The 16,580-nt window shown below is 33.4% G+C and overlaps 1 protein-coding gene and 1 long non-coding RNA gene across 2 annotated transcripts in view; both read left to right on the forward strand.

The window, feature by feature from the left end:
• Positions 1-1,059: 1,059 nt before the first annotated feature.
• Positions 1,060-14,056, forward strand: LOC127838007 (uncharacterized). The gene is made up of 4 exons (XR_008029599.1): positions 1,060-1,260; positions 2,081-2,173; positions 12,300-12,446; positions 13,923-14,056. It is a non-coding gene; the product is annotated as an uncharacterized LOC127838007 (long non-coding RNA).
• A 1,301-nt stretch (positions 14,057-15,357) lies between these two features.
• Positions 15,358-16,580, forward strand: part of LOC127838003 (uncharacterized) — a 23,547-nt gene continuing 22,324 nt past the window's right edge. Inside the window, exons 1-3 of the mRNA XM_052365492.1 lie at positions 15,358-15,534; positions 15,653-15,838; positions 15,971-16,228. Coding sequence (XP_052221452.1) covers positions 15,504-15,534; positions 15,653-15,838; positions 15,971-16,228 — 475 coding nt within the window. The 5' untranslated portion in view covers positions 15,358-15,503. The remainder of the gene's footprint in view (positions 15,535-15,652; positions 15,839-15,970; positions 16,229-16,580) is intronic.

Raw genomic sequence — 16,580 nt, forward strand, 5'->3', positions numbered from 1 at the left:
TTAGGGGCGACATAAAATCAACTGCCGTCCGCACATTCGATATGTTGTCATGTGTTACATCCTCGAGAGGTATGTGCTGACTCCGCCCCTTTCGTCCACGCAAGTGTCCAGTCCATTTGTCGAGTATCGACAAATAACATTCGCGCTGACATAACGATTCCTGGTTGCGAAATATGTTAATTTTGTGCAATTATATGCTTAATGTTGAAGTGGAAATAATATGACACGATAAAAAATAGATTGATCTTTTTAAAATAATACAATAGCATCCATATAATAAAGTAGAATACAACGAAGTAGAATATAATACAAAATATAATAAAAAATCTTCATTATCGCATTATCCGGCATTAATTACAGAAATAAACATGCAACAAGAGGTTGCAATATGACAGCGAGTACACAATAAGACCGATGTCAAGGAAGTTTAAAAAGTAAGCTCGAAGATACGTTACTTGGATGGATGCCAAGTATACTATCTTCAGTGATGCGTTGAAGGCGGATTTCTCATTTCGATTATCACATCAACTGTGTTGTCTTCTTTGCTGTAGTCGCACGGACTACCTCAATTTAAGGATGGGTATAAACTACCTTCATATATGTATAAGTGCGTTTCTTTTCGTGAATATTAGTGGACATCGGAAAAATGAAAATGTATGTATGCTTTAAATTTTAAATACATTGTTGTATAACATTTCACAAAGAAGCAAAACGTGTTCGAGGAGGAGTATGACATGCCTTGGAAAATTGAATTTAAATTTGGGTAAATGTTCACACATAAATAAATGCTTTCCACTGGCAAAACATCAATATAAGGAATAATATGAGTATTGATAAATAGCTGACTATGTAAGACACGTAGCACTGGCATTTACATGTGATATTCATTTAAATTTCATGAATATTCATTAATTTATTCGATAAAGTTGTTTTCATATTATGGGATATATGTAGCAAAAACGTGCAGTTTTATGTAATTATTTGTTTCTGCGATTATTATAACTTATACTTGCTGTTTGCAGGATAACCAGAAGGTTCCGTTATTTTTTTCACGAGAGAGTTGTCTCTTGTCTGACCTTGTGAATGCCGCAAGCGGTGACGTCACTTACTGCGATTACAGTGATGGAACATCAGTTCCTTATCACCATTGGTGTGACGTGAAGAGCAAGACGGAGAGCGGACATAATTCCACCCAGACGTACATGTGTGAATGGGGCGCTTGGAGGAGAGATTTAGGGACTAGCTCGGACGCACAGATTGGTAAGTAAGCTGTTATTAGTTTATTAATTACTTTAAACAACGCGTATAAAACAAAGCACTGTACGTTACTAGCAGAAAACATGTAGCAAGATGAAAATGGTTATATGTGTAACATCATTTCCCTCAAGTTGTTATACAAATTCAAGTTTTATTTATCCGGTCAGTTTGCTGTTCATAAGTGTACGTCCAATAGAATGATTAAAGTCACTATCACGCTCACCAATGCATACGGCTACTGTATTATGCTATAAAAAAAACCATTCGACAACAAGTAGTACCATACGATGGTTAATTACAATAGGAAGACCCTAAAAACAAGTAACATTGATGTCAAAACGTTATATTACAAGCATTCGGCAAGTTTTAAGCATCTAAATATCTAAATTTCGTTCCACGATGTAATCTACTTTCGCTTTCGAGTCAGGATCGGATTCATTCGGGTTGCGTTCATTTGCATAATTTATACAAGCCATTTTCGCATTCGCTAAGTTTCAGTTACCCAGAATCCATTTTGATTTCACAGAATGATTATTCATGAGAGCTACGTCATGCTTCCGACGCTTACCGTATCCAATCTCGTGTTCGCCCGTAAATGTTCGGATATTTCACGGGAGATATAAATGGAATTATTTGTGGCCACAAAAAAATAAAAACGAGCATTTTGTATCTCGTTAAATCAATTCTACCAGACAACATCTAACGTTGAAAATTTGCATTTTGCTAAAAGGAACATTGATTGTTTTATGGGTTAGCTTTATTTAACGAAATATTCGATATTTTTGAGCGTGATTGTTACTTTAAGCATATGTATTATTTTTAGGAGCTGGTCGAACAAAACGGTTTTTCTGGTTAATTCTACCTGTACTGGTGTTTTCGTTTCTGTACTGCGTAGATGGAAGGTGCTTCAGAAAAGGTAAGACATTTGATATTTGAATAAAGGTAGACAACCCGACTAGCAAACAGACATAAGATGAAAATGACGTGACAAAGTATTAAATTAGCAGGAACCAACAAGAGAGGCCACTCGTGATGTCTCAAATCGGCAGTAAACAAAAGGTGGTACTTTATTATCTCGCTTAACATGGGTCTAACTAACGTTTAAAAGCTCTATTCTAATTGGAATAAACAGTCCGAAAACAGCCAATAAAAAAGTCGAGCTATTTATCTGTCAGAACATTCATGCCGCATGCAAGCTTTTTAGAAAACGAATATCGTTACCCAGACAGTTTGCCTTTTTTTTCGCAGTCATAGACAGTGTTCCTGGCCGAAAACAATGAAATATTACTTTTAAATCATTCATGTATTAGTATTTAGCAAGAAAGTGGTAGAATATATGTGTTAAACATAAACATTTGAATTCAAATTGTGTGTGCTACAATTTAAAAAGTGGTTACGGAAATTATCCATTGTACAGATGTATCGACAGACAAATGCCAAACCAGAGACGTAGACATAATAGCTTTCATATTTTAAGTTTATTAGCCTTAAAATTACCAATTTATCAAATGAAAATGAAAATCATTAATGTATCAATCAGTAATATTAAGTAACACCAAAATCTTTGGGCGCAACCATCATGTTTTGCGGAAACCGCGACATATTGTTTTTCGGAAACCGACGATCGGTAATTTCCGTAACCATATGGACAATTTCAGCTGAAAGATTTTCGTTTCTAATGTTTTCCTCAAATATTCTACTTCGAAATTGTTGTATACTATTACACACATGAATAAGAAGTAATATTTCCTTGATTTGGGTGAAGAACACTGTCTATAAATGTTTATAAATTTGCCTTTAGGTTCAACTTAAGTGCATAACATATTGAAAAATAAATAATATATAATTTTATTCTTCTATTCGATAGTTTCAACAAGTCCCATAGCTCGGTCACTCAATTATATTGAAAATTATGACCTATATCTGATAAAACTTGTATTACTTATTTTTATCTTGAAACTTCTATTACATTATTGTTTTTGTTTGGATAAATGTCGTCAATTGTATATATAGTTAAAATCATTTTGGCAAATATCTTATATAAAATGTAAATATTTGAGAAAATATTCCCTTTTAATCAGTATGTTGGTTTTATTAGATTTTTTTATTGCGATAGCAAAAAGTCTTTTGTAATATCACACAAATCGAAATTAAGCGATTAGGGTTGCAAAAATGCATTCAAACGCCCGAATGTAGTAGAATTTGGGCAGACGAAGTATGTATGGTAGTTAACATTGAATTTTTCACTTTAAAAACTTTTCTCTAAGATTTTCTTCTAAGAATTTTGTAAAAGCCTTTTTAGTTCATTTTTCTAAGACCATTTAAGGGAAAAAACGTTGTTAGAAAATACAACGAATTGTGTTCGTGAAACAATTTTGTAATTGACAAAAGCGAAGGTCTCAATTAAACGCATACGGAAAAACCCAGACAATGTTGAAAATGCATACGATATGAACAAAGAAGGGAAATGCAGACGGTGATAAGTGTCCGTAATTATGGTGTTTATTATGGTTTCGTTGTTTTAATTTTTATGTTTGACGTTAACAATACATAATAAATACTTAAATATTGATGTTTTGTTAAAAAAGTGGCTTTGAAAATAGATGTTTGTCCAGTTGGAGCCGAGTCGTTTCCGCGTGAAACGTTTTACCGTATGCGTTTGAGTGACCGCCCAAAAGCTGAACGCTTTTAAAATGGCTGCTACTTTGAAAATATGATTCAATACTAGATTGTAATGTGTTTAAAACTTCAAACACATTGTTGTAACTGCGCATTGGACTTAATCCTTGTTTTTGCGAAAAACCAAAAATACCTAAATCGCTCAAACGTTAGGAGTAGAGTAACAGTGTTGCAATGTGCATCGAATTAAGCGCGAATTTGCGACAAGTGTTGTGTGTATAAAATATTCGATGGAAAGCATGAAATGTATCAAATCTGAAAAGAAAACAGATGGTTGCGTAATGGTATGTGTGAAATAATGTATTTATACATATTTATTTCATAGTTATGCAATTTTGTAACAATTCACCTTTGTCGCGATTTGGAATTCCCGTTTCTACAATTAGAGCATTTTACTTGAACAAATAAACACACTTTAACCAGCGAAAAAAAATCTGCACCTAAAAAGGAAAGAGCAATCTTTTTTTCTCGATGACTGTTTGATCCTCTGCAATTTGATGGGGTAGGAGTGTGGTTTAGCCTGTTTGTATGGGTTAAGCAACCATGACCTCATGCGCCACATATTGTCCGAAAGAAACACAAATGATAGTCAATAGTGTTTTGAGTCTGGCAGATTCTGCAACTGCACTATTGAACATACTGTTGTTTCTGTACATTTAAGACCCGTTCGCGGAATAGATCGTTGTTTTGCATATAAATCGTATAGCGAGAAATAAACTTTACATAAATTCATTGAAATATATTTTTTATCGAGGTTGACATCGAAAACCTGGTCAAAATCGGTTTTGAATTGATAAAATAGTATACAGTGGAAACCCTCTAAACCGGATCCTCTCTATACCGGAATCCTCTCTAAACCGGACCAATTTTCCGCTCAAGTTTTTTCCCCTATAAAACCCTGCGTAAAATATCTCCTCAAGACCGGAATCCCTCAATTCCGAATACCGGTTATTCTTTTGATGAAAATTGGCTAATTCCATACGAAATTTTACCTCTCTAAACCGGTCAGGACCGGTTTATTGAACCTCATACCTAGAGTCAAAAACTTGTGAATAGCGGATTAAACACGTGTGAAATTGCAAACTGTAAAAATCGCAAATCAATTTAAAGAGACTTGGCCTGTGATGTACATATCGATCAATATAAGTGATAATACTGATTATAATTACTGATAACAAAAGGTTTTTCAGTGTTTTGTTTTTGATGTAGGAAGTCGTGTTAATTTCTTTCCTCCTTCTAAGTGAAGCCGCGTGGAATTGTCTCTAGAAGACAAAATCAAACTGATCAAAGAGTCAAAGATGTTGCCTTAACCTGCACACAAGATGCTGTCAGAGAAATATGGTTTGTGAAAGTCTATGTACACGTCTCATTTGTGAAAACAAATCTTCACCCAACACAAGTCGGTTTAACAATGCGATGCAATTTGAAAATATCAACAAAGTTGTATGAGACTGGTGCTGTATTGTAATGTCTAAGTCATTGCCGATTTTTATTCCGATCGTACAGGAAAATGCACTGAGCTTTGCTAAGGAACTTGGACTTATTGACTTTAAAGCGTCTAATGGGTGGATGTGTCAATTTCTCCACTAAATCGGAATCCTCTCTAAACCGGAACTTTCTCTCGGTCCCGGAGGTGGTCGGTTTAGAGGGCTTCCACTGTATAAATAATCATAAATACATGCAATAGGCGAAAATCATTGCAGCGTCGCGAGTTATGCAAATTATATCTATATTTAGCTTTCGCTTAACATTATTAGCATATGGAAGATAAATACATAGATTGAGCAAAATGTAGCGTTTCGTCTGTAATAGATGTATTTGCATTTGTTCGTACCTTCCCTCCGCTAAATTCGCCCGTATCCGCAATTTTGTTTGTTTAGGTTTGAACTAACGTGTCGAATCATAAATATTAATCAGGTCGTTTTCGTACATAACATAACCCCAAAATTAAAATCGCTATATTGTTTGTTTTCAACCGATTTAAATCGGATATTCAGTGGTATCCTCCATAAAAACACGTTTTCTTACGATTCTGTCCATATATATTATCGCGAACGGGAACTTGAATAAACAAGTAACTATATCACAGTATTTCATTCTTGCTTAAAGATCTTAATAAACGTGCATTTGTTGGAATGATCGAAAGAGAGATTTGGTCCAAAATGATGCATGCTCTCTAATCTCACAATATGAAAACAACTGTTTACAATTAATTATTATCTCTTCATAATTATTTGTAAATTATAATAATACATAAGAATCAAAATATTTTTTTTATTTCTTTTATTGTCTAGATATATAGGCAATGAAAAACATTTAATTATATTTTTATTGAAATAAATTGTTTAATGAATACACTAAATTTATTTAATAACTAGCGTTATAAGTCATACAAAAAATCAAATGTAGGCCGGGGTGGTGGATGAATATATTACGAAAGCATCCAAATAGAGAACATCAGAAAAATCGAAGAAACAAGGGCTTAACATTGTCGCCAAGCACCTCCTGATGTATTAAGATTACTTAAGGCACCGTGCACTGACTGGTAGTCAACACGTAATTGCAAAATGGGACCATGAAAAGTGGCACTTGACACCAGCTTCAGTTTAGTACAGTCGTTTTCAGCTGTGTATGGCACTTATTTATCATCTGCGAGTTAAAAGCATATAAACAGTATCCTATTGTTTCCATTGTCACCCCCGCGAAGAGCGGAGCGGTATAGAATTGGCGTTGTCTGTCTGTCATTCAGTCCGCCTGTCGCAAAACTTTTCAGAACTATATATCAGAAACTTTACAAGATCTCAAAATAAAACTTCATAGGCGTATAGATATCAATCTAGAGAAGTGCAATGCACAAAAACATAACCATACACTTTCTAATGAGAGTTCTCACTGAGAGTTATTGCATTTTGTTTTTGTAGGATGTAACTTTTTAGGTCTGTATCTCAGATACGATACAATATGTCAACATGAAACTTCATGGGGTGTGTTTTAATAAATGGGAATAAGTACTATGCACAAGAACCATAACCCTGCTCTTTCATATCTTAGATGTTTTGCCCTTTGTTGTTTTTGTATGATATATATGTTCAAGGCTAAATTTCAGATAAGATTTCAACATGAAACAACATGGACATATAGATAACAATGAGGAGAATTGCAATGCATAAAAAACAATTACCCTTCAGTTACCTATTTTTATGATGATACCATATATCGAGAGATTTGCATCCATTCATAAACAAAAATTATTTGGCAGGGATTATCGGTTCAACGAATTTGATTGTTTTTTATATTGATTAGGCATTTTAATGATCATACTTGTTCATGTATAATTCAAGACAACTTACAGAAAACACAATCACACTCATAAAACAAGTACATATGCATTGATTAATTTGCTATTTGCTTGAAAATATAATGCGACAACACACTGCATTAAAAAAATCATACAATTCTGCATAACTGAGAATAATCTAAAACGCTCAAATGTCAAGTTTTAATAATGGGTTGATTTGGTGTAGATTAATTTTCATTAGCAATCAGTTTTTAATAATGCTTCTCAACATATGAACTATATTAACTATAGTACAATTAACTTACATCATTTACATCAAACCAAAGAATACATTGCAATCATCTTTTTTGTAAATGGCAAACAATATGGAACATTATGTGTTCAAATACTGTGCATTTCAATAATAATTTCCATATTTCTGCATGTTGATACTGTAGTGTTTCTTCTACAGACTACACCATGTATCACCATTAAATGAACACCATTTAAGGAACAAATACCGTTGAAAGTTATAACTGGTTTTATTTACATCCGTACTCGTCAAGCATACAAATCAGACTCTCCGAGTAGTTGATATCAAAGAGGCATTATGTCGGAGGCATGTAATGCAATTAGGCGTGACCAGTGCAAGCTATACCATAGATACTAAAATTGACTATAATATCTGAACATATTGTATTGTTCAGTCTTGTACATATGCTAAGTATGAAGCATGAACTCTCTTTGTCAGATGCCACTGCGGCTGTAACAGTAATGCTTATCGCGAGGGGATGTCCTACGAAGACCTTTAGATCATTCTTGAAATTCAATTATTATCTTAAAAGCTACAGTAACCATAAATATTCATTTAATCAACTTAAATGCAAGCTTTTATTTTGTAAGTAATTTTTCTTTTTATAAAGCATTTGTTTTAATGACAAGTTAAGACATTTTTGATACTGAAAACTATTTTGTAAGCATAACAAACGTAAATAATGATTATGGTTGAAAACACTTTTAAACTCCTATAGTTATACATGGGATCTTTTGAGTTAGTGTCACCTTTCTTAAAAAATATATGGACTTCGGCTTAATTTTCATTTGCATATTTTACTAAACACTACACAGCACCATAAACTGTATTTCTTTATTGTTAAAAGGTTCATGCTTTTACAGTTCGATTATTTAATTGTATTGATAAAATTGGTTACTATGTTTAGCTTGATTGGTCATTTACGACTCGGGTACTACTTAAGTGTACCCCGGGTGCTCTTAAGTATACTTAGATGTACCCCGGGTACAGAGAATATACTAAACCGTACCCAGACATTCTAACGCTAAATTGGTCGTTGTCGGCTGTTTTCAAATTAATTATGTTCATCTTAATTTCACATGTTTTTGTCATTTGTTATCGCGACACACACTTAAAGAAGCATGTTGGGACAGGTTTCGTTCAAAGATAATGTGTTTCGTATTCACTAGCACATTTACGACATCGGATTTCGGGCTGGAATAAAACTCGAGTACAGTCTAAATTGGCAGCGTACGCTTTAGTATATGCAGCGTTCCCGCCTACCCGGGGTACATTTAACTGTACTTAAGAGTACCCGGCGAACATTTAAGTAGTCCCACGGTCGACAATGACCAATCAAGCCTAAGTTTATGATATATTTGTTAACAGTTCATTGAACAATGAAAATCAAAGAATTGACGCGCATTGAGAAGTTTGTAAACAATGTACACGCGTTATTAACCTGAAATGTGTATAAGGATATTAACTCTTAGGTCTTTGTTTAAATTGTAAAATAACAAGTCTTATTTGTTTTGGTACCTTAATTATAATATCTATAGCGACAAAATTTCTGAATCGTTCACCAGCTACAAAATCTCTGTATCGTTCACCGTACTGCTGATTAAATTGATCAATCCCGTCCCTAATAAGATGGTAGTGTCTAACAATTCCAATAAAATATTTTCAAACACCTCCAGCCTTTCAATCATACCTACAAGTCAATAAGTAAACACCTTGATATCAATATTATCTTCTTGTAAGAAAAATACCTTAATAATAATATAAGCAACAATTAAAAATAATACATGTCCCTTTACATAAGTGAAGCATTTGGGCAAAATAAATCATGAACACGCGATAGATGTGATGCAATTAGTTTCATCAGACGGGATATCATTTATTGGGTCAGGTATGAGTGCTATAAGATTTTTGCATTTGATACCAAAATTGATTTCGTTTGCAATAAGTTTAATGACATCCCCATCATATGACATGTGACAAATTAAAAGTTTAGTGTGCAACACACAATGTAAAACAAGGTTAGTATGAATATCACCAAAATTGAAACACAACCGGATAATTTCACGTTTTTTTTTAAGAACGTCAGTTTTTAAGTGAAAATGGTAGCAAATTGACGTGTCATATGATCATTCCTTCTCCAATTTAAGAATTGTTAGCAATATCCAACTCCATACAGTTTTGAGAAATAATGAAAATTGATCTTTAAAGCACAATATATGATGTGCGTTTCAATCGTTCGGTTACTATTTACGTTGTCAAAAGTCATTGTAAGTTGTCCAAAATGTAAAAACAACCGGTCCGTGCGCCATTTTATTTGTTTTGACGGGAAGTGAATCTATTGCTGTGTTCCGTTCCGGTTAGCTCTTGGTGCGTAGGGTACTGGCAGTCTAAACAGGAATAATAAATAGGGGTAACTTACACAAATGCGTTTTCTGTCTTCTCGTACGTGATTACAGCGGTTCAAGCGACTGCTCTCTCCAACGTTTCCGTCAGCGAATTACTGTTTTTCTCTACTTCATCCATCACGAGGTCTATGACTCATTTGTCTCGAGGAATTAGGCCGGTATCTACTCACATTCAATCGTAGCTGGTTCCCATGGTGCCCGACACTACACTATGGTGGATTCGTCATCCTTCAGTTTCGTATTGTGTATAATAGGGAAGTGAAGGTTTCGAGATGTTAATAAAATTGTAGGATCATAATTACTTTCAAACTATTATTTGTTGAATTTTGTAACCACATAGATATCGCGAGGGGATGCTTACGAGCTATTTTTATGTAACGTTGTATAAGTTGCTGTTAAACCATGTAAAATGTTAACATTTTTTACCAAGTTAAATTGTACCTTACCTGTTATTGTTTGACGTGAAATTGGAGTTTTGTTTTCATAAATCACAACAATATCGTCGAAAAAAAAAATCGTCTCTTAGAAAATTATATAAGCCGAATGAGCCTGAAAAAATGGGACCGAAAAAGCTTGGTGCCGAAAGAGCCGACAACTGTTTAAGACAGGTCTAAGGGTGTCTAACTTTTTTGTGATATCCGGCAACTCTTAGAAAATTCTAAGATACTTTTCACGTTTCTGAGACAAAAAATGAGAAAATAGCATAGCTATAGTAACAATAATTTATATAAAATATACATTTTTATTGAACATTTTTTTCTAAGAAGGTTTCACTGACCAATGTTGTCTATAGGTGTTATGTTTCCTTTCTGCTTCAATGAAAAACAAACTATCGTAACTGTTTAATGAGAAAGAACAAACACAACACGACAAACACAGATATAACTTTGACCTTAGCTTCCGAATATGTAAAGTCGTTTAGTCTCGTAAATAATAATTATGTAACGAGAACGTTAATTACCACCCAGTACAAATATCTCAAAGGGCGTGTAATAGGTTATGAGAACTATTAACTTCATTTTTTCAATAAACAAACAACGGATAGATTTGTAGGGAACTGTTTTTCTTCAAATTAATACAAGATCATAAATACACGTCCGGCAAATCAGAAATTACATTTAAATCCGGTCATTTCTCGCAAAATATCAAGCTCCCTTGATACGTGTTTCTGATTTTCTGATTGATATAGGATGTTTTGAAATATTGCATCACTTCTTGTTTCATTTATTTCCATCTTTTCTAAAAAAAACACGTTTGTTTTGATAGCCTTTTTGATTTGTATTCAGTCAACTGTTCCCTAAACATATACTTAAAAAAATTGCCCTGTATCTTGAAAATAGTCTTCCAACGCCATCGGCGCTCTCATTAGTAAATAACAATATCAATTCATTGAATAATGTAAAAGTTATAACAAACATTAATTGTGTTCCGATAAAATGGTTCATGACACATATAACAGATTGATAGGAAGATATGCACAAATCAGGTTTGCTAGGTTGCCCGCCTAGAATGGTCATGCCAGTATGGAAGTACTTGATATCTAAATTTATTAGTCTTTGGATTTTGTTAAGACATGAAGTATTTAATGAAATGCCTCAAAGTGTGGAAAATGTTTTCATTAAGTAGAAGAAAGGCAATGTAACTCTTAATTGGCCTGAGAAGAACTTCTGGCTGAATAAACAGGAATAGAGACTATAAGCTTGTTGAAAAAAAGTAAGCAACATTCTTTATGAATTTTCTGATCAAACGTGGTATTTTTAGTGAATAGGGGAGATGAATTTTCAAGAATAAACAATATAATTATAAATGTTTTGGGGCTTTCATGCATGTCATTAAGTATGATCATATTACCAGTTTTGGGTTATAAAACAATAACATTTTTTGAAAGTTCGGAACCCCTTGTTGCAAAAAAAATCATACAAATAGACTTTTAATAGTGACCTATTTAAACAACATAAAATGCTTTTTCCGACCCTAAATATGATCTCTGCACTCATTTGTCATCAATTACTTATGTTTAAAAAAATATTGTTTAATGTTACTCATGGTTATAAGTTTTTGGTTAGAAAATTACATTATTTTGAAGTTCGTAACCCCTTGTTGCTAAAAATTCATTAAAATATAATTTTCAAAGAAATCCATTAAAACAAAGAAAAATGCCTTCTTAAACCTTAAATAGTAGTCCTGCAAGCATTTTACATGAAATTATGTATTTTTAAACAAATAATTTGTCCATGCTAATTTAATAGTTTGCGTGAAAGAGTGGTATGTAGGTTTGCTTAAGTGGGTGTCCCATATAGAATACCAATGGGTGATCACTTTCCCACAACTTAACATTTGCATTATGGTTCTTAATGTTTGATTGTAGAATCAAGCGTCCAGGATTTAGCGCCACCTCCTTCATACACATACTGTCCTCCTTCTAAATACAAGCTGAATACTACGCCGTGCGCAGTCAGACATCAGTTACGGTTTCATGGACAGAGCCTCCTAGCACTGGAAACGTGGTAGAAAGGTAATAAGCAGAACATAATACAATATACGTTTATCATTGATTCCGTTTGTTAGTGTTTATTATCATTGCTTTTATTTCGCCATAGTGTTGGAAATCGGCTTACGTTAATACAGAGCCAAATAAGGTGCCTCTTAATGTTAGTGCAAATGACTTTGATTGTAGAGGTGATATCTATCAGGAACATTATACCATTTCTCAGAGTACGAATTCCGTTTAATTGGAAGTGTTCGTTAAAGTAAATTGTGCCATTGCTTATTAAATTGAAGCATCGAAATAAAGTAAATATAAATATCAGTTAATGTATAGGGTACATTTACTACTTAAAATGCTAAATATATATGTCACTTTGATAACATAAACTTACATAAAGGTTATACATATATTAAAAGTTTTCCTAATGATATTGCATTCATTGTATTTTGATCACGCTGTTTACAACGTTTTGAAGCAATATTCTGTTTCGAAGTGATGTGTTTAATGTCAATCATTGATGTTTAAACGAACATCAACAAACATGATTAAACATGTTTGCAATCTGACGAATGGTATATTAATTGTAGTGTCAATAACTAATCAACACGTTATTAATGAGTTCAGCTTTTCCGTTGTAAGTGCTTAATTCATTTTTCATCACGTGGCTGACAATTTATTGCGATATAAGGATAGATGTAATGTTCAATGCAATTTATTTTTCAAACGAAAGTTGACAAAAATGACTAAATGTTAATCAAGTATATGATGTTATAATGTTAAAAGCAAGCAGTTCGCTTTAAGTTGCCTTGAGTTCTTTGATTATGCAACATGTGGCATTATTCTGACGTATTACTCACTAATTTTGTCTGAACAATTTAAGACGATCTAGCTGTCTTGTCGTTGTTTTTACGACGCTGCCAATTTGTCAAGAATGTGAATTTCAATAAAGTTTGATTGTATTCTGAAGTGCTTCACTCAGGGTCATGGACTGACCTTCAGTGCTGCTGGAAATGTATTCATTATTTCTAGGTGGTACCTTGATTATAAGCAAGGATACTTCCATAAGTTTGATATCAAGGAAACACCTATTTCTCATGTAAAATATGTTTTTGAATTCGGTCAAATAATTAGTCCAGGCTTTTTGGAGACAAGACACAATGGGTAAGAATGCCTTTCTTTCCAAGGAAATCATTGAGGTTTTATAATTTGCGGTTCCAATGGACTTCAAGCTTAGCTAATAATTCAAAAATATAGTCTCAAGTCAGCCATGCAAAGTTTTGTTATTGTGTTTTTATTTGACACTTGTCTTCACGACGCAATCTGATTTCGAATTCCCCTTTTTCTGAGTTCGTTATAAAAAAATAACCATATAGTTAATTATTATACACATGCTATGCTTTATTGCAGTGTAATGCACATTATTAGAAAACACGCAACCCATATTTACATTCTAATTGATATTTTGAAATGGTGACAATTCCATGTAAATGATTCCTGTTGTAGGAGTCTGATCTGTTCTGGTAACATGACGAACGGAGGGTCTTTCAGGGGCTCAATAGACGGCCAAAATTACTATTGTACGCACACAATAACAGATTCGTACAGACGGAAGGATTCCTGTTATTTTGGTTTCAAAGTTGTCTGTGAGTAATCAACTGAATATGTTTAATTCATAGTAACAGCATTGTCCAAATATACAGTTTACATCTTTACGTTCATTAGTATCCATCTGACACTTTGCTGTTAATTTAAATACAGCAACAGAAGGGCATTATTTTATTCCCTTACCCAACACATCGGAAGGCATTTAGTATTGGTCCCAAAGTTTGTGTACTTTCCCCTCGTGAACTTCTTACACTTTCAGAGATGACTGAAAGAAGAGTGTAGATGATATTAAAGATACTCGTTCAAGCTTTATGATTGTTATTTTAAAAATGATTGTATTATTATTTTCCTCTATACAATATATGAGTCCACATAATTGTTGTACTGCTCGTTATGTGTTCGGCAGATTTAATTTAAAACATCACAGCTGAATTATCTGAAGGTGATGGATTATACTACAATATATGAAATGATCAAACTTGGAAGAAGTTGACTTTTTCCATTACAAATATACAATTGATTTCCTTGTTCTCACTAAATCTTAAAGTCAAATATTTTAACCGAGGTATCTCAGACTAGAGCACATCGTTATGACCTGATTGTGTAGGAGATAATAAAGTGACGAATTGAAAGTCCTGAATAGAATTGTAATTATTTATACAAATTGTATTTTAATACATAATAATAGTCTTTAAAATATAAACTATTAACTTATTTAAACTTAATTGATGACATTCTTATAATTCACTTATAACAATATTTTGGTGATAGTAAAGGAAGGCATATTTCTGAGACAAAGTTTACAGAGTTATGACTGCAAGTCGTTTTACTCCATTATATATGTAGATATACAATTGTTGTGGCAGTTGTTAGTGGATTTCCGCAAAAGCTAACCGCTGATTTACAAAAATCGTAAGATAACCGAAAAGGAAATCATTTTTGCTGTAACAGCTTGTGTGGAATTATGTAAAAAAAAAACTGAAATTAATTTAACTGAAGTTAATTGGATATTCTATAAATTAACGGAATCATTACTCACATAATTAAAAATAATTTATTAAACATGGGAGTTATAACCTTGCTCAATATCTGGATAATCCTTATTAAAAAGTGTCTAATTATAATTAATTTTCCAAATTGAAGTTTATATAGAATGCGGTTTATTATTTGTAACGATAATGGCAACGAATTGTTAATGTTAGGGGTAGGCTACTGTTTTTATGGCCGTCAATCGATCATGCTTATCAACATACATGTACTACCTACGTAGTCAGTTTTAATTGAAATGATATATTTAGAAATATTTCCACGTTAGATTTTGCTTGTACTGAACCATCGCCATCGGCAACTCGTCGTAAAGGTGAATGCACATACAATCTTTTGTATGGTAGCGAATGCACGTTTGAATGCATAGAAGGCTACCAAATTCCAACTGGTGCATCTGCCAAAGCCACGTGTGAAAAGGGGGAGAGGGATATCATGAACTGGACCTCACTACCGGATTGCGAAAGTATGTGCATCAATATCGCTTTCTGCAATTCTTCGTCGATTCTACTATTCTCATTTAATTGCATGAACACTTCTAGTTGTATGTATGTACTCGCCCAGCATATGTGTGTATGTTTTAGGAAAAAGATGTCCCGCTCCTTTCGCACCCGCAAATGGATATGTTTCTTGTAGAAGTTCTTCTTACGAGTTTGACACCGAATGCTATAATTCATGCAATAAAGGTTACCGACTGGAAGGCTCATCCGTCATAATATGTCAATCGGACGAAAAATGGTCAAACATGACGAAGGCTGCTAGATGCATAGGTACCTTGTTTTAGTGGTTTCTGAAATTTGTATTTTATTTAATTTTGATCATCGCCCTCATATTATTATAATAAACTAGTATGTTCCTTGTATATTGCGTTTAATCGAGTCTATTGGTTTTGTGCCATGCAGACGATGAACCGCCGGTTATCACGTGCACACATCACGTGGTTTACGCTGTCAGAGGCACATCATACGCGTCATTGGATTGGACGGACCCTTTAGTTACTGACAACGTTGATCACAATCTGAAAGCTGTAAAGCTTTCGGACATTAGTAAAGGAGATGTGGTTAAGGAGGGCATTTACATCATCCAATATCGAGTGACCGACAACGCTGGAAATTACCATCCGCTATTGTCAGAATGCCGCGTAACCGTTGAAGTTAAACGTATGTGAACTATATTTATTTGAAAATAGCTGATTTTATTTGAGAAATAATAAGAAACATTCAGTCTTTCGCTCAACAGCTTAAACAATAAATTCGAAAATCAAATTGTATTTAATAATGACGTTATAGATACCATCATAGAAGGGTGTTCATGAAAAAATGAATTTTAAGAGTAGTTTAACTTGTAATTATCAATTACAAGATAAGTATATTATTATTATATTAAAACGTTTTTCGTCAATTTAAAACGTTGTTAAGACTGATTTTTAGTAAGAAGACCACATCATTTAATGCCCATACGGTATGCGTTAAAACTCATTTTAAGTTTGTATTAGTCGATAAATTATATAGC

This window comes from Dreissena polymorpha, chromosome 7, assembly GCF_020536995.1.
Source record: "Dreissena polymorpha isolate Duluth1 chromosome 7, UMN_Dpol_1.0, whole genome shotgun sequence".
Classification (NCBI taxonomy): Eukaryota; Metazoa; Mollusca; class Bivalvia; order Myida; family Dreissenidae; genus Dreissena; species Dreissena polymorpha.